The sequence below is a fragment of the Puma concolor genome, chromosome C1 (assembly GCF_028749965.1).
Source record: "Puma concolor isolate L17-30 chromosome C1, mPumCon1.1.hap2, whole genome shotgun sequence".
Taxonomy (NCBI): domain Eukaryota; kingdom Metazoa; phylum Chordata; class Mammalia; order Carnivora; family Felidae; genus Puma; species Puma concolor.
In genome coordinates this window covers 9,077,061-9,100,145 of record NC_141674.1, presented here as the reverse complement: position 1 = coordinate 9,100,145, position 23,085 = coordinate 9,077,061, and the positions used below count along the sequence as shown (strand labels likewise).

The window sequence follows — 23,085 nt, the reverse complement described above, 5'->3', positions numbered from 1 at the left end:
TCATAGGAAAGCACACCAAATTTTGAGATTTTGTTCATCTTGGGTTTTTGGCATGAATTCCGACTTAAAAAAAAAAAAAAAAAAAAAAAACCACTGTGTTAAAATTTTATTCGTCATAGCTCCTGAGTTTCCTGGCACGCCTTTAAGTGTCGTGCCTCAGGCAAATGCCACCTTTGTCTCCCTCTGGCCCCAGCCTTGGCACGCAGGTGTATCTGTGTTATTTCAAGTCTGCAGGAACATAAAAAACATACTTCTCCCTGAATATCTGAGAATCAGAAGGCAGGCTGATGAGAGCAGTTATGTCCTGATGAATATTAGCTCAAAATTGTAAGATTACCACAGAAAAATAAGGAGTAATTATTCCCTGCAGAAAAGACACTCAGTCAAAAATTCCAGCTGTTACTTTCAATCAAGTGGCCCTGGTGGTGCCTTGAAGCACAGGGAAAAGGAAGCCTCTCCAGTGTGTCAAAGGTTGAGCTCAATACCCAGGATGGAATTTTCCTTGAAGGGAAAAGAGGCTAGCAAGATCAAAACAATGGAATATTAAAAGTAAACACAGCGGTGAGATTTTCAGGTACTCTCCTCAGAAGCCCCATCTATCACCACCTGCAATGACACAATTTGGGATAGGGTCCTCGTACCCTGGTCACTTGCTAGTGAAAGACAGCTCTCAGGGCCCCATGGAGGACACTGAGAGAAGCATTCTCGTAAGACTGTGTGTGTTTTATTTTCAAACGTATATAAGGTAGAGCATTAGCTTTTAAATGTCTTTAAGAACAGTACTCACTCCAGTCTTTAGGCATATAAAAAGATAAACAAAATGGAGACACCAACAATGATTTAGGTAGAGCTGTTAATATAACAGAAATTTCATCAATGACAATTTCTATTATTCCCAAACTAGAGGCTGAAGGCCACATATGGCAAATAAATACACATTTCTTTAAAATAGAAATAATGAAAAACATATGTAAAACTATTATCTAAATTTCACCCATACGACTAAGGGGGGGTGGGGGGAGGATGAATATCATTTAAAAAAGGGGGGGGGTGCAAACGGCTTGGCAATCACTGCAAATCTTCAAGATGAATCTGAAAATAAGGACAACACTCACGGGAAAAGGTGAGCTCAGCCAGAGGAACGTCACAGTCCATGCAGTCATCGATGAAACAGATGCACACACTCTCAGCTTTCACCTCCACCCCAGAGATCAGCTGGGCTGCCACAGGCCCCTGGCTCTCGTGGCTATCAGCAGCCAGGGAAAGAGACTTCAGAGGTTCAGCATTCTTAAACAACCAACTTGCTGCCTTTTTCAGTTGGCCTTCGAAAAAATGTAAAGGTGATCAGTTCAGCCAGTTTGCACAGCTACTCAAGCAACTCGCTGAGGAAACAGAGAAATAAAGTTCATAGGGACCTACTGGACAGCCCAAGGGAACCTTGTTCCCAGATGTACTCTTAGACTTACAGGTGGGGGGGGGGGGAAACCTGGTATGATGATAGCAATTCTATTTTTAAGTAAACAGAATGTACCCCCCCCTTGCACACCTTCCACTCAAGTTCACCACCTTTCATGATCCGGTTCAAAATGCCTCCAGAAGCCATCCCTCCTCTATTATGACATCCGTTGAAGGAGAGGAAAGGAAAAGACAGGATCCAAATTCTAGACGTCACTTAGTAGGGAAGTACGTAATCTTCACCATGTAGGGTTTTATTATATTATTATTATTATTACTATTACTATTATTATTTTAGTGAGCTCTATGCCCAATGGAGGGCTCCAACTCATGACCCTGATATCAAGAGTCACATGTTCTACGGACTGAGCCAGCCAGGCACCCCACTGTGTAGTTTTGCATAGAATGATGTGCTACTATACTTCATCTTCGCAACCGATCACGATTCCTTGCGAACAGACAGCTATGAGAAGTGCATGTGTGTGACACACGACTGTTAGATAACAGCCCTCTGAACATAACCAGATTGCTAAAGCTAAAAAGAAAAGGAAAGGAAAGCCATGCGACCCCATATTTATAAATTAGCAGAGACCAGTGCACAGAACAGGGGTGAGTGGTGAAGGGCATATGCTCTAGAGGAAGATGGCCTGGCTTCGGATTCCAGCACCTACTAGATGCTGGACCTCGGACAAGTTCCTCGATCTCTGCCCACAGCACCCACAGACAGGGCTGCCATGGGGAGGAAACAAATGGGCACAAGTAAAGCTCTCCCAGGAGCAGAGCCCGGCGCGTACTGAAGGCTCTATTAACATTAGTCATTGTTATCTTTTTCGCAACTGATGGAACGACACCTTAGCTGCTAAAGAAATAAAAATTAACAAAAATCTAAAAAGCTCTTAGAAATTGAAAAGAAATGTTTTATTATCAAAGAAAGAGAAAAAAATAGACAATGTAAACACTAAGAGGTATTAAGCTAACCGAACTAGCTAACTAGAGCTACCGTCATTTGTCACAGAAGGAAAAAGATAACAGTTAATGCAAACAATCGTGCAGTGAGAGCAGTGTTTTCACACGTAATTGGTCAAAGTATCGCCTGGTACACAATGTTGCAGAAAAAGATCTGTCAATTTGAATAAAAAGCCCGAAAAATATATCTATAACCTTTGATCCAGGATTTATGCTAGTAGGTCTCTCTACCAGGGAAATACTAAATAAAAGTTATAGACAAAAGTTCATACCAAAAACTATTTATTACAGAATTGTTTTTTTTTTTTTTCAACGTTTTTATTTATTTTTGGGAGAGAGAGAGACAGAGCATGAACGGGGGAGGGGCAGAGAGAGAGGGAGACACAGAATCGGAAACAGGCTCCAGGCTCTGAGCCATCAGCCCAGAGCCCGACGCGGGGCTCGAACTCACAGACCGCGAGATCGTGACCTGGCTGAAGTCGGACGCTTAACCGACTGCGCCACCCAGGCGCCCCTATTTATTACAGAATTGTATACAATATTGAAAGAATGAAAAACAAAAAACAGTTAAATATATTAAAATATATCATTGGATCAATGCCAAAAAATCAATGTTTATAAATAACTTTAATGACATGGGAAGATGCTGCTGATATTAAGTATATCGCAATAATATTATAACTCAATAAAACCATGTTGTAAAGAGGGCTATAAAATTGTATTTGCAATACAATCTGCCAACATACCCGGTATTATATGTATATATACGTATGGGTACATGTAGTACGTGAAGAAACAGAAAAATGTACGTGTAAGTGTAGACTAGAAAAAACACACCTTTTGCTGTATCTTCCTGTTTCAAGAGAAAGGACCACACACAGAGGGAGGTGGGAAGGAAATTATGTTGCAGTAGAAAGAACCCAGGCAGACTCAGCCCCTCACTAATAGGTGACCTGAAGCCAGTTAATTAATCTATCTGAGCCAGGTTCCTTATCGGAAATGGGATAATAATGGCCACCTGCAAGGCTATAAAAATTCAACAAGAAAACACAGGACGAGGCACACGGGCACTCGGCGGTCGTGACTATCAGCATTGCCAGTGCCTCCACCAGCAGCAACAGCAGCTGACAGCATTAGAGCTCCCGCTGTGGGCCAGGCACTTCCCTTAAGTGCTCTGCATATAGCGCCTATTTGTATCAAACCTCCAAGGGAAGTGGTCTTACCCTCCTCTTACAGATAAGGAAGCACTGCTACCGAGAGGCTAAGTAACTTGCCCGAGTTGCTAACAGGTAACCAAAAAGCAGCAAAGTGAAAACCTGAAGCCAAGCATCGGTTCCAGGGCCCACGTTCTCATCCACTAAGAAATACTGCTGCTCATTATCACTTCCAGCCCAAGATCATGGTCAGCCCAAAGAAAATCATGGAGGGGTTTCAAAACACAGTCCGGCCCTCCAGGCCACCTCGTGGGAGCAGGAGAGGCAGGGAATGAGAAGCAAGCTTAGTATCCAGATGAACAGGTCATGGAAACCTGGGTGCAACTTACCTTGACAGACCAGAAGGGCTTTGCGGCAATCGTCCATGCTGAATCCCAGCTCCTGTAGTCTAGCCAGCTGTAACTCTAGGAAAAAGCGGGACATAATTTTTATAAATAAATTATATATATAATATACTATATATAATATAGTATATAATTAATCCACTAACTGAAGAAAAAAGAAAAGAAATTCAGAAACGGGTGACGAAAACATTCTATTTCTCTAGGCAAAAACGGGATCCTAACTGGAGCACCTTGAAATTTTTAAGAGTGTGTTCCCTGTATTGACTGTGTTTGTAAAAGCTTAAAACCGACATTTAGAATCATCCACATAGCTTTGGAGGAAAACTCAAGGTATAAAACTAAACCTTCGCATTATCTATAGAACTCTGGAAGAAATGGCAAAAGGGAAACTGGTGTCGGCTAGCACAGCTGGTCTGGGGTGTTGTATTTGTTCTTAAATTTTTAAAAGTTAGAGGATCATACCTACAATTACACTTAATGACATGTAATTATCCTCTGAACAATTTAATTGTGCAAAAGGAAATCTTGAAAGTTAACGAGAAGGGTAGACATTAGGAAGACTGAGTGGGTTGTACGGCTCGACACCTACCCAAGACGGGATCTAGGGTGTGTCTCGTCCCTTCTCTGACTTCCTCTCCGGCTCGAGGCGCTCCGGGAACGTGACTGCTAACGGAGCCGGCCTCCAAGGCCACTGCGTCGGGGCCGGCAGCATGGGCTTGCTCTGGGATGGATTTGGCGATGGCGAGAAACAGCTGGACATCGTTATAGGAGAGTCTGATATCCAGGGCCTGTAACTGAATCTAACAAAATTGAAAGGACGTAAGTTTTTAAAGTTGCCTTTGCTTTTACGTCCACACCTCTTACAGGCAGAGTTCCTAATTCAAGTTCTAGAAGTCCCACAGACACTACACTAATTTTCCATTTCAAAGACTGGGAAAATCTTGAAATTAAGCACCAAGAGCCATGAGGTAAGACATCTCTGCTGTGAGGTCAAATGCTCATAAAACTTCACTAAATAAAAACTATGAAGCTAGGAAAATTACTACAGCAATGATTTGCTTACAAGTATATTAATCATCAAAGCAGAGAATCAGAGAATGGCTGTGGGTGGGGAACAGATTACCTGTAAGCAAAGTTCTGTTACTCCATTTTGCTTTGATCTACTTCATTTTTTAAAATTTCAACAACGAGCAGACCACTCAACAAAAATGATCTGCTTCTTCTTCCAAAGTAACTTTAAATGAGTCAAGTTCCACACTCATACCTCTCGAAATCCAGTCTGCCTCAGAGAATGGCAATATAGCTACCACTGGTAAAAGCAATACAGATGCCAGCACAATCGGGACATTGTGGTCTCACAGATCGTGAGATTGAACCCCGTGTCAGGTTCTGCACTGGCAGTGAGGAGCCTGCTTGGAACGCGCTCTCTCTCTCTGCCCTCCCCATTTCTCTCTCTGTCTCAAAATAAATACACATTAAACAACAACAACAGGATGCGCCTGCATGGCTCAGTTGGTTAAGTGTCCAACTCCTGATTTCAGCTCAGGTCACGATCTCACAGTTGGTGGGATGGAGCCTTGAGTCAGGTTCTGCGCCGACAGGGTGCAGGCTGAGCCTGCCTGAGATTCTCTGTCTGCCCATCTCCTCCTCATGCCTGCTCTCTCTCAAAATAAATAAATAAACATTAGGGGCTCCTGAGTGGCTCGGGCAGTTAAACATCCCGCTCCTGATTTCAGCTCTAGGCATGATCTCACAGTTTGTGAGACTGAGCCCTGTGTCAGGCTCTGTGCTGACAGCGTGGAGCCTGCTTGGGATTCTCTCTCTCTCCGCCTCTCTTTCTGCCCCACCCCTGCTTGTGTGCTCGCTCTCTCTCTCTCTCTCTCTCTCTCTCTCAAAATAAACCAACATGAAAAAAATAAATAAATAAATAAACAAACATACATTTCAAAAAAAACACAAACTGGGATGACTGTTGGAATGTCTGGGGTGGCATTTTGTTTATTCACTATTTCAAATTTTTCTTTAAAGATAAAAAAATCAACACCGCTTTTCTCTATCCTTCAATTTCCCATGGTTCAGGCGGATATATTAATCGTTCCTCCTCTGTCAAAGAAATCACACACTAACTTCTCAAGCCTTCCTTACCTGCCTTTAGCCTCCCTCTCTTTAGGGATGTGAGCTCGCATCCTCACATTCCCACGCACCTTTGTTCTAGGGAGATCTCTCTCCGTTTTGCGTCAGCTGCACCCCTTCCGCTTCCAACTCTGCTACTGGCCAACGTGGCATGGTCTCCTCTGCCTCCTGACATCCTGCCCCTCCGCTCAGACTCAGCCTACCTTCGGTTCCACCCACAATCCAGATGCCTCCCTGTGTTGCGTTCTGCTTTCCATAAACTTTTATAAAACTTCAAGATTCTACCAATTAATAGCTCTTTTATTCTCCATGAGACTGAAAGATTTTCTAGGACAGAGACAATGTCTTATTTACTTTGTATTTGCTATAGTGAAAAAAAATGTGGAGTTCAGCAGAGTAAGTAAGTTGTGCGGGCTCAGGAATGTGTTCGAGAGTGTATCGATGTGTAGACAGATTTTTTATCATTACCTCTAAGATCGGTGGGAAATCTTCACTATTGAATGCATCCATCAATCCTGAACTGTTCTGATAAGAAGAATTCCCCACGAGTTCCACCTGAATTTGAACCGGATCAACAATTGAAAGAGCTGTATCATGTTCATTCCCTAGTCGGCATGAAAACACCTAGAGAATGAAATGCAATACAGTAAGAATTAATGTCTGATTTAGAAGAGTCTAAGCATCAACAGAAAAAAAAGAAAAGAAAACACTCTCTTGGTATCAATCAGCCCTGTGTTATCAAAAGACCCATAGCAACTGCTGAAATAAATACTGTCGAGAGTGAACCGGGGATTCTCACCCACTGCCAGGAGCACGTGAAACGGTTCACCCACATAAAAGGCAATTTACTGATACATGGCAAAAGACTTAAAAATCTCACACCCCTTGATCCAATAATTCTACTTCTTTCTAGGAACTAGCCTATGGAAATAATGCAAAATACATTTAAAAAAAAAATCACCGAACCATTATTTCATAGTTAATAAAAAAAAAAATTAAGAGCAACCTAGATCATATCACATCTACTCAACGGAATATTTTGCGATCATTTAAAAGTAATAAAGGGGTGCTTGGGTGGCTCAGTAAGTTGAACTTCCGACTCTTAATTTCGGCTCAGGTCATGATCCCAGGGTCGTGGCTTCAAGCCCTGTGTTGGGCTCTGTGCTGAGTGTGGTGCCTGCTTGAGATCCTCTCTCTCTCCCTCTGCCTCTTTCCTTCTCACATTCTCTCTCTCAAAAATAAAATAATAATAAAAGGGACAATTAAAAAGACCATGGCGGTGGGCGGGGGGGGGGGGGAGGGCCTAGGTGGCTTAGTCGGTTAAGCATACAACTCTTGGTTTCAGCTTGGGTCATGATCTCACAGTTCATGAGTTTGAGCCCCATGTCAAGCTCTGTGCTGATGGTGCAGAGCCTGCTTGGGATTCTCTCTCTCTTGCTCTCTCAAAATAAATAAACTTAAAAAAAAAAAAAAAAGACCATATGGAATGTAGGAAGATAGTTACAACATGGATATGTGAACAAGCAGCCCAATCAAAATAATATTATGCCATGACTTTAAGGAAAGAAACACATCAAAATGTCCATAGAGATTCTGTACAGAGGGATAGGTAATTTTTCTCTCCCCTCCCCCAAATTTTAGGTGATATAATTGTTGTTTCACAATTGAAAATAAATACATTAATTATTAAAGCTGGTGATGCGTATATAAGGGCTCATTATATTAATCTGTTCACTTGTGTATGTTGAAATGTTCTATAATAAAATGTTTAACAATAAATATATTTATGGGGAGAGAGAAGGGAGAGATGACTCCCATTCTAGGACCAAATTATTTTTGTGCTTCAAGAACAGTACAGGAGAAAGCATTCACGTTGGTCTCCCTTGCTTCTTCCCCTTTGTGGAGGGTGGGGGGCATTTTCTAGTGCTATTCTCCCCAGTGATATACCAAAGGGGTCTTAAAATTCAGATCCAACTGTGCTGCTGCAGGAACAAAATTAAAAGGAATTTCCAGGAATCTCAAATATTTTGCCATATACTTCTTGTAAGACTTTGGAGCAAAAAAAGTTTCATTTTCCTCTTTTCTTCAGGGGCTCTGGCTACACAAAATGCAACTGTACCTGACAGTTCATTAATCAATCACCAACATTTTCCATTCAGAGCTGGTACTGGAATGGCTTGGAAAGCAGATGAACCACAATTTCATGATCAACTCACATCACTGGGAAGCTGGGAAGCACTAGACTATTGCAAACTAGCAACACATTTATACGGGGGGGGGGACACAAGGGGGAGGGGGAGAGGGAGGGGGAGGGAGGGAGGGGGAGAGGGAGAGGGAGAGGGAGGAAACCTCAGTTTCCTTACATGAGAGAAACAAGTGATTGAGAAGTGAAATCTCTACCAGTTTTATTCAGCTACATCTGATGCAGGGGAAAAAAAGTACCATATGTTGCTGACGGTGAAAATAAGTTTTGTTCATTCAACTCTGAAACACCACTAGAAAGAACAGGGCATGAAAAGTTCAATCATAAAGGGAAAGGAAATGATGAGAAACCCAGACCAAATATTCCAATATTATAACAAGAGGAACGTCAGCTGAGATCAGTAATTTAAGAATACTTAATAGAAATAATAATGTGCCTCATTTCTCCTTCCGTCTCCACAACCCCCGGCTTTAAGACAAGCAGAGCAGTTTATGCTGAATATTGCATCATGTAATTTTCAGGCTGCAAAGGCCACTCCAGTGCAAAGTATCTCCTTCGTGAGATTAAAGCAGAGCCTGAAGCAGCACTATTAGAGATTCACTCTGTGAGGTTATGTGTGACTCTTTAGAGAGTTCCTTTTACAGACTAGATGTTCCTAAAAGGATAATATATAAAATCCTTAACACCTTTTATAATGACCACAGAGCCCTAGGTCTTCAAAGACACAACGACTCGATGTGGGGAAGGGGACGTGAGGGCAATGAGGCCCACCTCCCCACCTTCACTCATTTGCCAAGGACTAGACCGCTAGAAGGAGTGAACACAGCAGGGGCCTAACAGGGTCATGGGGATGAGCAGAGTCTCCCTTAACTTCCTGAGGAAGGGAGGACGTCAAAGAAAGAGGTCAAGTCCCTCAGCACACGTAGAGCCCGATGCTGGAGGACTGGATTCACACGTTAGAATAACCTGGTAGATTTGAGGACAAAACAAAGAAGAGGGCCAGAGTCCACCAACTCCACCAATCACTTCCCCTAATGAAAGCTGAGGAGCTACAATTCTCTTCCAGAGCCTTTTCTCTTAGGCCAAACCATTGAGTGTTTTGATCGACACGGAGACTTCTTACCTCGATGCCAAACAAACTCCCTGAAAAGGGGCGATCGACAAATCGGGGCTTATAGGTGAGCACTGTAGTGCCTTTGAGAATAATGGCATTGGTATCGAAGCAGGACACATCTTCAACAACCACAAACTCCGTGCCTGGAAAAGACAGCATTGTCAACCAAGCAGAAGCTGGGAAGCTGCGAAGCATTAGACTGTTGCAAACTAGCAACACATTTACACGGGGAGGGGGGAGGGGGACACGAGCCAGAAAGATTTGTTCCCAGGACATTCGTCGACCTTCTGCTTCACCACCATCCCGAACACAGTTTCTATATCTGGCCAGGCCCAGCTCAGCCAACAGAACACTGCACAAGCAGAAAAGACCGCGAGGCAGTTCCTTCTCTCTTTAGAATATGTTTTTAAGCTGAGTCTCCTGAGAGGCCAGATCAGATATTCAGAAGCCCAGGAAATCGGCCCTTCTCCAAGCAGTGACCTGTTTTAAAATCCCAGGAAGGAGATTGACATGCTCATGTTGGTCAGCCAGTGTAAGGCGTGACATCATCCACATAGCTGTTCAAGTTGTTTACAAAGAATACACACGAATTTAAGGTAGATTTTTCCAAAATTATTAAAAGCAGACAACTTTCTACTCATTTGTACATGGCAAATTTACTTTTTATTTTCATCAAAAACCACGTATAGATAGAACTTTTGAAACTCAATCCATCTACAATGCACTATGCCGGCCAGCTCCTTCCAAACCATTAAGCAGTAGCTGGGGTATGTCACCAACACAAGGCAAATACATGCAGATATACTAGAAGAGTTTACCAGCTAACAAAAACCACAGTAAATCTGTTTGTAAGGGAACATGTTCTTTTTGTAAAGGAAATAACAATCCCCTCACTTATTTACCATTTAAACAGAGATTTTCACATACCAAATTTGCCTGAACTCAGGAAGGCACATCTGTTGGAGCACTAAAGATCAAACAGAAAACTGAAGCCAGATTTAACACTGGGGGGAAAGACCACTGCCCAGGTGGCGCTCCAGCTGGGCACGGGTGATGGGCAAGCAGAGGAGAAGGCCCAGAAACCCTGCAATCCTGAGGGAGAGCAAGTAGTTCACAGCAGAAAATGGAGGTCAACAACTACGACACCTGCTGGGCTGTAGGAAAATGTGTAAGTGCTGGGGCACCTGGGTGGCTCTGTAGGTGAAGCGTCCGGCTTCGGCTCAGGTCACAATCTCACGGGCCGTGAGTTCAAGCCCTGTTGGGCTCTGTGCTGACAGCTGGGAGCCTGGAGCTGCTTTGGATTCTGTCTCCCTCTCTACCTGCCCCTCCCCTACTTGCACACTCTCGCTCTCGCTCGCTCTCGTTTTCTCTCTCAAAAGTAAATATTTAAAAACAAAAAAAAGTGTTTAAAAAAAAAAAAAGAAAATGTGTAAGTGCTCACGTCAAAATACGGAAACAACAGAAAAATCATCCTCTAAGACACATACCGAGCCTAACATTCAGACTAAGAATCAGTGAGTGATTCACACCTATATAGGCTCACCTGTTACATTGACCTTGACCTCAAGATGCCTTTCTGTGGACACAGGAAGGGAAGACCGCTTGGTAACTACTCCACTTTTCACAGTTTTGGGGACGACAGCAGATTCACTGCTAGAGTTACGGTGGCGGCGAGGAGTAACATTAGTCTGTTTCTTAGTATCGCTGGGAGTGTGGAGAAAATCATGGACTAACAGCAGCCAGTCAAATATGAGGAACACGCGAAGATTGTTGAGGACTACCGTAAAACAGGATGAGTCTTTCGTAGATCTGCAAGAAAACGACCCCAAAAATCAATCAGTCAATCAGTCAATCAATCAATAAAATAGGAAAGGAGAAATGTATTTTACTAACTTACAAGTGTAGTACTCAGCTTGGGAAGGTGTTTTTCCAGTATTTTTTACATTGACCGTTCTGACTACAATAAACTCTGAACACCGGTTTAATAAAATATTCAGTGTGTGTTTTCGAAAGCTAATCATGTTTTTATGCCATAAGAAAGCAGGATGGTGTGATCCAGCAGTTCTCAACGAGGGGTGACTTTGTTCCCCAGCAGACTGTTGGCCACCAATGTCTAGAGACATCTGTGACTGTCACGACGCAGGGTGGGGGCGGGGGGGGGGGGGTGGTTTGCTATCGGCATCTAGTGGGCAGAGGCCAGGGCTGCTGCTAAACATCCCACAACAGGCAGGACGGCCCCACGACAAGGAAGTGCCCCAACCGAAAACGTCAATAGTGCCGAGGCTGAGAAATCCAGGTGGAGTAGAAAGAGCAGAGGCTTGGGGCGCCTGGGTGGCACAGTCGGTTAAGCGTCCGACTTCAGCCAGGTCACGATCTCGCGGTCTGTGAGTTCGAGCCCCGCGTCGGGCTCTGGGCTGATGGCTCGGAGCCTGGAGCCTGTTTCCGATTCTGTGTCTCCCTCTCTCTCTGCCCCTCCCCTGTTCATGCTCTGTCTCTCTCTGTCCCAAAAATAAATAAATGTTGAAAAAAAAAAAAAAAATTTAAAAAAAAAAAAAAAAAAAAAAAAAAAGAAAGAGCAGAGGCTTAAATCCAGTCACTTATCCTGGCTAAGTCGCCCACCTTCTCCGAGCCTGTTTCCTCACTTACAAAATGAGAAATATCAACGCCGTAAAAGATAAAGCACCAGGCACATAACTGGTGTTCAGTAAATGGCAGCTGCCTTCCCTACAGGCTATTTCAAGAAGATCACTAAGGCACTCTTTGATGTCTCAGATCACTTCTTTATGAACACCAAATTTACATACTAGTACTAATTGCCCAGCTGGAACTAAAAAGAGAGCCCCGATCTTTTAGCCTGAGGAGGAGAACAAGTAAGATGACATTTATATGTGGGTATAACCAACCCCATGCGCTCTGGAAGTGGAGTTCGGGGAGGGGACGGAGAAAAACTGGCTTTGTAGTCCCCATTACCCCAAGTTCTCTGTTTGAGCTGAAAACCCAAGGACGACCCCAGGCCTGGTCTCAAACCACAGTGTGGCCCTACCAGGATATTAGTAGGCAGAGATGGGTAAGACAGAAGGAAAGACGGCTAGAGACACCTTTATATGGTTTTCTGGGTTGAACTTTGTTCCGTGAGCTCAAAAGCGAGTAGGGCTCTAGCTACTACATGTGCCTGGTTTCCTGCCTTTAAAGGGGGCTTCTACTCAGGAAAAGCAGATTCTGAGATGCTTTTAAGGCTGGCTTCTCTAGTCTCTGGTTTCTCCCAAACCTGGCTCACTGCCTCCAGAAACAGGGCACAGTGATGCATGGCTCCCTCATACAGACACAGCATTTTTCACAGAAACACTTCACTCTTTTGTAATAGAGAAAAAATGTTGCCCTCAGTAAAATTTTTCCATCCCATTTTGAACACAGATCGTCAGAGCTATGCACTAACTGGAAAGCCAAAGTATGTCTGATCCCTTTTCTGGAAAATATTTCAAGCCTTTAAACACTGTGAAGTGATTTATATTTGACACACAAAATCCCAACAGAAGAGCAATTCTTCTTGAGACACAGAAAGCGTTCAAAAGTTCCAATCCAGAGAACATGTTAACCCCCTCACTCACAATGGTATTTCTGTTCACAAGCTCCAAGGTAAGACTTTACTGTGTGACCAAGAAATTATACACCTTCAGTATATAAACAGAGTAAGATTTCAAGGCTCCTTGTGTATTAAAAACATGATTGCTGAGACAAGGAGCTGACAGATTAGGCAGTCAGATCAATAATAACAGAGCAAATTCAAAAAGAAACTGTTTCTGCAGAAGAACCAAATATATGGAAACCTCCTGCTCAAATAAACCTCTTCAAACAAAAGAACCGCACATCACAGCCAGGTTAGCCTCTGAGACTGCAAGGCAGCCAGCTGGATCAGTAGACACACACACAGTGGCCGCACCCAGGGACTGCCAGAAGGGACACGGACGCTGAGATCAGAGGCACTGGTGTGAGTCCTGACCGCTTCACTCAGTCACTGTGTAACCTTGGAGAGGTGCTCGATGCTCTCCTAACCTCTATTGCTGCATCTGTAAAATGGAGCAGGAGTCACCCGCTTCCCAGACTTGCCAGGAGAATTTAAGTAAAGGCAGGGAGAGTGCCTGGCTTACGGAAAGGCTCAGTAAGGGACGAGCACTCCTATTTCTTAAAATTTTTTTTTTTTCAACGTTTATTTATTTTTGGGACAGAGAGAGACAGAGCATGAACGGGGGAGGGGCAGAGAGAGAGGGAGACACAGAATCGGAAACAGGCTCCAGGCTCTGAGCCATCAGCCCAGCGCCCGACGCGGGGCTCGAACTCACGGACCGCGAGATCGTGACCTGGCTGAAGTCGGACGCTTAACTGACTGCGCCACCCAGGCGCCCCGCGAGCACTCCTATTTCTAAGCATCCAAAAGATTCGCGCAAAGGTTTGACTGTCTCCTTTGCTAGACTTTCTAGAGGTACATGGAGAGTGACCATGAACTCTCCCTAAAAGAAAGCTCAACCTGGGAACTCATTGCACATTGAAATGTCAGGCACATTCAAGCATATCAATATAAACATTGACAACGTGTGTGTGTGTGTGTGTGTGTGTGTGTGTCTGTGTGTGTGTGTTTCCCAGCATTTTACTTACTGGTTTCTATTTACAACATACCTGATAACATCAAGCACTAATAGAATAAAACTGACATTGCTTCCAAAGGTCTCCTTTTGGATTCTCATTGGATGATTTTTTTGTTTTTGTTTTTGAGAGAGAAAGAGACAGAGCGTGAGTGGGGCTGAGGCAGAGAGAGAGAGAGGGAGGGAGGGAGGGAGACATCGAATCCGAAGCAGGCTCCAGGCTCTGAACTGTCAGCTCAGAGCCCAACGCGGGGCTCGAACTCACAAACCGTGAGATCATGGCCTGAGCTGAAGTCGGACGCTTAACCGACTGAGCCACCCAGGCGCCCCTACATTGGACGATTTTAGGTCAAACCTAATTTTTCAGTTTCTGGGTCTATCCCCACTTAGTCATAAAATTTTACAGTAGGTCATAAAATTACACGGCTACATCAGTAATAATACTAAGAGCTGCCAACTGTGTGCAGCGTGCCAGGATTGTCCTTAGTTCCCGCCTCTGCCCTGCGAGGTGGGTTATGGTCACCCTTTTCTATCTTATAGACAGTTGCAGCTTAAAGTGGTTGAACCTGTCCAAGGACACACAGCTAGAAGGTGGCAGATCAAGGTCTTCAGTCCGGAGCTGTACAATTCCAAAACATGTACTCATTCCACACACACCACTGCCTAGCATAATACCGGGAAGAAAAACATCATCTACTTCAAAGAGGCTAAAGTCCTTTTAAGTGGAGAAGTGAGTTAGCGAGACCCGCACAGATCAATTAATAATGCAAGTCAAAACCACCTATCTTTCTATAATGTCTATGGACCAGAAGTCTTTTACCCCCTTAACCAAGCGTCATGTCTTCTTTCCTCAATTCACTTTACCCATTAAAACAGTCTACAGCTTACAAGGAGGTTGATTTAAAGACTCTGGTTTATGGGGTGCCTGGGTGGCGCAGTCGGTTAAGCGTCCGACTTCAGCCAGGTCACGATCTCGCGCTCCGTGAGTTCGAGCCCCGCGTCAGGCTCTGGGCTGATGGCTCGGAACCTGGAGCCTGTTTCCGATTCTGTGTCTCCCTCTCTCTCTGCCCCTCCCCCGTTCATGCTCTGTCTCTCTCTGTCCCAAAAATAAATAAATGTTGAAAAAAAAAAAAAAAAAATTTAAAAAAAAAAAAAAAAAAAAAAAATAAAGACTCTGGTTTAATTCTAAACTTTTTTTTTTTTTTTTTTTTTTAAGGCAACAGAGACATCTTTTGGCCAATAAATGAAACTGCAAGGTTACAGGATCAGTAAATTAATCTGTGAGCTGCACTGGGGAGCCATTATCTATCTTGTCCGTGATTCCTCAGTCCTTTGATGCTCTAAAGCTGACACAAGTCTTGGCCCACTGCCCACAAAAGGGAATTTCTCGATAAAGAAAAGGCAGGGTCAGGGTCTGGATCCACTACCTGAAATGTAGTTCGATCTGAATGGATCCCTGGGCAGTGCTGCTGTTCCTGGAAGGCTGAAAAATACAGCTGAATACATTTGTCATGCCGGGACTGGCCTTCTGCCCAGCATAGCGGGTGTCAAAAGCCATCATGGAATGGGAAACCAAGTTAATGGACTTGGTTTGGTTGGAAAAGCTTTCATAGAGCAGTTTACATTTCTTGAAGTCAAATCTAAAAGGGAAAAAGCAGACAAGATGTTACACTCTTCCAGTTTACAAAATTACCTAAGTTCAAGACAACAGAACAAAATCCTAAGTATACCTGAGTTCAGTGAAGGAGAGAAACTTTCACTGATTTTGTTAACAGACTCCTCAAAACAGATGTAGTGTCGTTGTGCCCTGTCTCTTACTTTCCATTTCCAGGAAGATGACCTTGTCCACAGGGACTCCGTGAGGAAGAACACCACCTAGTATACTCTGGGTGCATTAACATTCTTGTTTCTGACCCTAAGTCTGAGAAGGCTGTATATGTGTAACAATCCCCAAAGGACGTCAAGGGTCCCCTGAAACCATCCCCTGAAACCAAACCAACTCCTAGCCTGCCTGTGGGATTCTCTCTCCACAGTCTGCCGAATTTTTATATAACCACTACAGCTTCCTGGAAACAATCAGAACAAATTAATACTCTTCATACAGAGAAATAATGCAACTGGTCCACCAAGAGGAAGTGCATTTGGGACCACCTTTTTTTTCTTTTCTTTTCAGTAACAGAGAAAGCTGCAATAATCCAATTCATAATTTATTCAGTACCATCATGACATTCTGTGCAGAATTACTTCATTTTGTAAAAAACTAAGGATGTAGCCAACCATCAGAAAAGAACTGCTAGCTCACAAGACAATCTGGGACCCAAGCCTTCGTTATACCATGTTTCGTTCAACTGAGTCAGATACAGGCCAAGATGGATTCTCGAGGAAAGGCAAAGGAAAAAAAAGTGTTTCAGTAGGGAAATTTCTAGCTTTGAAGTCCTGTTTTCAAATACTGAACCACTTTTCCAGCCATATGATCTTACGCTAGATAAAAATTCCATCTGGAAAATAGAAGATCTGCCCAACCTCAAATGGTTGTCAAGAGATCAAAATGAAAAGTTTATCAAGTGTGAAAATACAACTCAGTCTTAAAGGCTCTACACCAGTAACCATAAATTCTTGGTCTGCCCAGACCGCGCAAGTGAAACACTAAGAGAATCGCTAGGCAGAACACAGCCTCCTAAGGGCAGCCCAGTGGCTCTTCAGCTTCGGGATGCTTCCAAGTGAAAAGATGGGCCCAGTATTGTCAAAGCTTTCAACTTCTCAAAAGAGGTTGAAATCCAGACTTTTTACGTGAAGTCCCCCACTTCTGAAAGGTTGGCCAGTGAGGCAGCCATCAGTGCTGCTCGCCAAAGAGCTCTGGGTCTCCCCTATTCCCCTATGGCAGACACCACTTCTGAGTCCTCTGCACTTTGTGGGACCACGTTCTAACCCATGAGCTCTGCAGAGCACTTGACTGCAGTTCAAAGCCACTCTGGGCTCTTGTTTTTCTCCTTGGCACAACAAGATGCCGGCTGCTCTGTCGGCCACGGTGACTGCAGGAGCAGAGCAGCAGGAGGGCCACAATGGACACACAGCATCAGGAGAAAAACGACTTCGCTTTTCTAAGTCACTAGTATGTCCACATGTCTGTCACGTGGTAGACATGTGGTAGTTTTTACCCCCTGTGGTAGTTTTTATTGATTATTATTGTTTAAGCTATTGATAACATACCATGGCAGCGAGATTATATTAGGAATATACCATAATACAACTTTCTCCATCGAAGCCTTACACCTTACGATTCCCTAGGCTATCTGGAATGTTCCCCTCCCTCACCCCTCCTTGCAACTCAGCTACAACTGAGATGGCTTTTCTGTCCCTCCCAGTACATATACAAATACCGCACTATGTTAAAGGTATAATCTACAAATATCATGAACGACATTACTGAGCTTTCTGGAACTGTGGTTCTACAGTTAAATACTTTTAAAGCACGGTAGATTTGGGAAATAGGGTGGATGGGAGGTACAAGCTTCCAGTTATGGAATGAAGAAGTCACGGGGATCGGAAGGAAGTACGGCACAGGGAATATAGTCACGGTATTGTAATAATGTCGTATGGGTGACAGGTGGTGGCTACACCTGTGGTGAGCACAGCATAACTTACAGAGAAGCTGAATCCCTATGCCGTAGACCTGAAACTCAGGGAACATAGTATGTCAACCATACAATATTTTTAAACACTACTGACATTAAAACGAAACAACAAAATCAGTAGATCCTCAGGAAACCAAAGGCTAGCACTGTTTCTGAAGCTCTTTCAAACTTACCAGTTTCAGTACCAGGTGTGGGCCTGTCTTTGCTAATAAAGCAACGAATTTAAACTTTTAAAAAGCACCGTGCACCACCTCTGGCCACTCGGCTCTGTGCTAAAGCGAAACAGGTGTATTGTTTGTAACGCCGTTACTGTGATGTTACTCACTAGTAGCAGAATGGTACCATTAAAGCCATACCTGGCTAAGGACCCAGCACTTTCTTTTCCTTTCGGATCTTTCAGCTCCAGACTTACATTCACCATATCGATGAGGAAACACATGCACGTGTACACTTCTCCACTGAGAACAGTCTGCAAGAGGAAAACGCCAGTCTGAAAAGGGGGTTAATATGTCAAGACATTCATCTGCTTCTTGCCCTATCTCTTCTCTGCAGGTGAGCTGGAGGTGGCCATCAGCTGAGGCTGCCAAAGTTAAGAGTTATGGGACGGCGCGAGGTCTCACTCACGTGAATTCTTGGGTCTTGTAAATCGTAAGGCCGCATAAATTCCTCTATGGGCTCACCGAGGTTGTTCTCCAATAAACCACGGATCAGCTTGTATTTGTACAAATCCAGGGAGCAGTGGACTGAGGAGAGGTTGCCGTGGATAGATATGTCTGGCACAGTGTGACTTATTTCTCTAAGAAAAGAAAAAAAGGTCACTTTGGCAAACAAACCACTAACTTAACACGGACAAAGCTCACCCCCAAATATAAGAGCTAAAGTGTACCCACCTACATTATCAACCAGTTAATTTCTAACTTCCAATAATAAAAATTTCCTGTGGCTTCAAATAAAGCAAGTTAGCACAACTGAGTATCATGCTTGGCAACAAAAAGCCCCTTTTCTCCCAAAATATGCATTTCAAAAGTCCCCAAATCTTCCATGAGTTAGCTAAGTACTCTATTAAATATGGAAAAATCGCATGAGACTCAGAAAGAGTTTAAACATTTCAGTTGGGAAAATAATAAAGAAATGGCAAGCTCTTTTTTTTTTTTTTTTTTTTTTTTTAGAAGCGGCAAGCTCTGCAATCAACTCTTCAGATTTCATGATAACTAAAGGCAGAAACCCGTGTTTCACAATGAACCCAGATGGGACATCAGGATGAAATCTGGATCCATTACTTGTCTCTACTGAGATGGGCAGGAGTACAGTTGGGATGCCCGGGTCAGGGGCTGGTACAGCTCATGCCAACCCCGAATAGCTTTTTCCCTGCCCTCCCAACCTGCCCATGGTGCAGTGGGCATCATGGACTCTGCAGAGTCCACCATGTTCTGAGTACATAGAGGACCAGAATTTAAAGTAGAAGAGGAATATAAAAAATTACTTTGTCTGCAGAGGAAAACCTACATATGTTAAAGACCAGTGATGCAATCCACAAAGAAAAGCTGGAAAGGCTCCCCAGTGCGCCCCCCACCCCCCCACCGGATTCCTGTTTCTGTGGTGCAAGCAGCTGCTAGGATATCTTATATTGAGTTGTCACCTTCTATTGGGACTAACAGTACAACCCTCTGCACATAAACGCTGATGGAAGTGGGTAAAGTTTACATAATCCGAGTAACAAAGCACATTTTTTTGGAAAGCATCACTCGAAAAGAAAACGAGGTGTTCGATTTCCAGATAAGGAAGCTCCTCGTAAGACTGCTAAGCCAGTAAAACCAAAGAGAGCCCTGCCAACCATAACTGAGCGCCAGCCAGGGAGCACTTGAATAACAAATACGAACGAAATGTAAAAATCCCAGAGAGAGCAGCTGACCTGTATCATTAATCCAGAGAGAAACAAAAAAAGTGACATTAAATGACTCACCCAAACCCGAGAACCGTGAAGGGAGCGGCCAAAGAGGGATTAAAATCACACTCGCCGCAAGTAACGAGACTGCTTTTCAAAATGCTACACATGAGAACCTCTTCCATTACTTTACAGCCTCATCTTTGCCTGTGGTTGAAACACAAGCATTGCTGCTTTCTCCAAAATCAATGACCCAAACGGACACGCATCACGTGCTGTGCGCAGCAGCCCCAGGCTGTGCACGTGGCCCAGGTCCCCACCAGGGGACCTGGTTCACAGACACCTGAGAGTCAGGCTCTGGAGGTCTCAGGTGGAGTGTGGGAACATTTATTTCCAAGATGCTTCCCAGACGCTCCCACGGAAGTAATGGCAACTGAAGCAATGCTCTGAACTGCAGACATGAGCATCCTATGTTTGAGGCCAATTAAAAGGTAAATTAGAGTCAGTGCTTTAGCCTTTCTGGAGTCCTTTCAAATTGCTTACTGGAGTGAAATGGGCAGAACCGCATCTCCACTGTTATTCTGATTAAATGGAGCTCCAGGGTAAGTAGCAACAACAGGTCCAGAATCTACTGTGCTTGGGACATATAATCCAGATGTCACCACTTCCAAAATACCTTCTCTGCCATCACTACCTCCCTACCTCTGCCAAAATCCACGTTACATCTGTGCCCCTTTGCCTTTGTTTCCAAGGCCTTGGGAGCAATCCTGTAACACAATTTATAACACTGAATCAAACACTAAATTAGAGTCACCTATGTGCCTTCTATCCCTGTATCAACAGAATGTAAACTCCATAACGACAGAAGGTTTTTCTTTGCATTAGCGTAGCCCTCGTGTCTAGAACATAGCAGTGACTCAATAACCATCTGTTACATAGAAGAAATAAGTAAATACCTATCTCTTCCGGACTTACCTTCACAGCGCCGACTTCCAAGTTATTAAGACTTTACCTAGGACAGACAGTTACTCAGATGTAAACCACTCACTTGTCCAAATTCCTTTCCACCTGCAATTTCAGCCTACAAGGCTCAGTGAGGAGACTCCCTCCCGTCTGCCGCACAAAATAGGAAGGGAAGATCAGATCTCCACTGCTGTCGTCTGAGGCCTTAGAATACTCTCGTGGACGTCTCTCTGCGGCAAAGATGTCCATGTCTTGCAGATCCACGACAATGCAATCCAGAAGGCAGACGTGGTCTTCTACGTGGACCCAAGGGAAGAGAGAGAATGAAGAAAATAACACCCAAAAGGACTGGCCCTGAATAAAAACTAAAAAGCTAAAGGAAGTTCACTCTGTCTTTAGATGACAGAATCTAAAATGTTCAGAACTGCCAGCTTCAAAAAACTGACGTCCGGAGGTCTTCACCTGGCACCAAGACCTCCCCATGCGACACTCCGTGTGCTAGATACTTCCTGTCTGCTCCTCCCCTTCCGCATCACGTACATATTGTGCCACATCCCTTCAGCGTCTCGCTACTGTCCCGAGACACTAGCTGAGCTCAAAGGGGTTATGACTGAAATGATTTGACAGCCATCCCTCCCAAGGACATCCTACAGGGGTGGGGTCTCATGTAGAGATAGTGTCACCCAAAAGTCTTAGAAAATTGTCCAGCACCAGAATTCTTTTCTCAAACAAGTATGTAACCACTTCCGCTACCAGTGATCTAATCCAAATCACCGTCATTCTCGCCTGGCCCACCAGAAACTCCCCTCCAGTACACCTACACCATTCCCCTTCTGGCCTTCACAAAACCACTCTGCCCACAAAATACCTGAGTAATCCTTAAAAAAATAAACGAGACCGTAACATTCTGTTCTTTCTACGCTTTAATGACTATGTTGAATCCAAAGTTGTTTCTGCAAAACTCCCCCCTAAATCCCTATAAAACCCTGCATAAGCCCACTGCCTACTTTTCCAACCTCGTCTCAAGCCATTCTCCACCCTGCTCCTGAAGCCTCAGGCTCACTGGCCTTTGCCTCCCCCAAAACTGCTAAGCCCCTTGCTATCTGAACGGCATCACCCTACCCTCTCGATCTCGACTGGGTCCTCTCGGTTCTTCCCTCCTGCACCATTCCGTCTTTCCCATAACATCTTACTCTGTCAACACTTAGATGCTTGCTTAGTGCCTTTCTCATCTCCTACACATGGTGGCAGGAACCATGTCCAACAGAACAAAATTATAACATCAGCATTCAGCCCACACTAAATATATCAGTTCTTGATTTTTTACTATTTTGATAACTATGTGAAAGAGATAAAAGTGGAACTGATCAGGTAGAAGGGGGTAGGGAAAGGAACAGAGGGCTTCAGAGACCCCCTAGGGTCATCACGGAATCCTAAGGATACACAGAAGCAGCTCGAAAACCACGACTTTAATCCCATCTTCATCATAAAGAAATTCTAGAAACAGCAAATCAGGAGGAGAAATACTGTTCAGAGAGAGATCTTACCAACCACCTCGAAAGCATCCCGAATCACTTCTTAGAGGCACTCAAGCTGGCCCTCCTCCTAACCACCACTGTCCTCACGGCAACACCAGGTGGTAACAAGTGCTGAGCCGCACTGTGCATGTGCCCCCTCCACGCTCTACACGCATCACGGGGAGAAAGCGGCAGACCGTATCACGTGGGTTAAGGATTCGGGCTCTGGAGTCAGACAGCCTAAATTCACAGTCCAACTCCACTGTCCACACAACCGAGGCCAAGCTAAGCTACTCAATCTCTCTAAGCCTTTTGCTCCCTCACGTGTAAAATGAGGATAAAAATGAAACTCCACAGGGGTGCTATGGGGGTGAAATGCAACGATTTACGAAAGAATGTGCCGTGCAATCTGGCACACACTAAGTGTTCAATAGCCAGCACTGTGATAAGGACTGGGATAACCTCGTTTCTTTAATCACCGACGCAACCATAAACCAACTTCCTGTCGCCTCTAGGACCACAGGGGACTACAGGGAGCAGTACCTAGCACGGTCAGTCCTTGCATGTAACAAAAGACACACAACAGCCTCGTCAGCTAGCGTCCCACGTTCTCTCAAAGCCCAATCACGCTGAACTGACTTTGTGGGAATCACATTCGGTTTCCCTCTCTGACTCCTTAGAGCACCACCTCACTTATCCTATCCATCACCCACCCAGAATACATCCAAAAACCAAAAGGGGCACCTGGCTGTCTCAGTCAGAGGAACATATGACTCTTGATCTGGGGGTCATGAGTTCAAGCCCCATGTTGGGTGTAGAGATGGCTTAAATTAGAGAATAAAAATTAAGGGTGCCTGGGTGGCTCAGCTGGTTAAGCATCCAACTCTCCATTTCAGCTCAGGTGACAATCTCACAGTTTGTGGGATCGAGTCGCACGTCAGGCTTTGCACCGACAGCGCGGAGCCTGCTTGGGATTCTCTCTCTCTGCCCCTTCCCTGTGCTTGCTCTCTCGCTCT

At 44.3% G+C, this 23,085-nt stretch overlaps 1 protein-coding gene across 7 annotated transcripts in view; it reads right to left on the bottom strand.

Annotated features, from left to right (window-relative positions):
• VPS13D (vacuolar protein sorting 13 homolog D) overlaps positions 1 to 23,085 on the bottom strand; it is a 260,417-nt gene that overhangs the window by 168,397 nt on the left and 68,935 nt on the right. For all 7 annotated transcript variants that reach the window (XM_025912069.2, XM_086715706.1, XM_025912070.2 and 4 more), the window contains 10 exons: positions 20,638 to 20,848; positions 18,329 to 18,500; positions 18,061 to 18,173; positions 15,497 to 15,709; positions 10,973 to 11,238; positions 9,439 to 9,572; positions 6,581 to 6,736; positions 4,569 to 4,779; positions 3,965 to 4,039; positions 1,116 to 1,322 (listed from right to left, as the gene is read on the bottom strand). In XM_025912069.2, the coding sequence (XP_025767854.1) occupies positions 1,116 to 1,322; positions 3,965 to 4,039; positions 4,569 to 4,779; positions 6,581 to 6,736; positions 9,439 to 9,572; positions 10,973 to 11,238; positions 15,497 to 15,709; positions 18,061 to 18,173; positions 18,329 to 18,500; positions 20,638 to 20,848 (1,758 nt within the window). The remainder of the gene's footprint in view (positions 1 to 1,115; positions 1,323 to 3,964; positions 4,040 to 4,568; positions 4,780 to 6,580; positions 6,737 to 9,438; positions 9,573 to 10,972; positions 11,239 to 15,496; positions 15,710 to 18,060; positions 18,174 to 18,328; positions 18,501 to 20,637; positions 20,849 to 23,085) is intronic.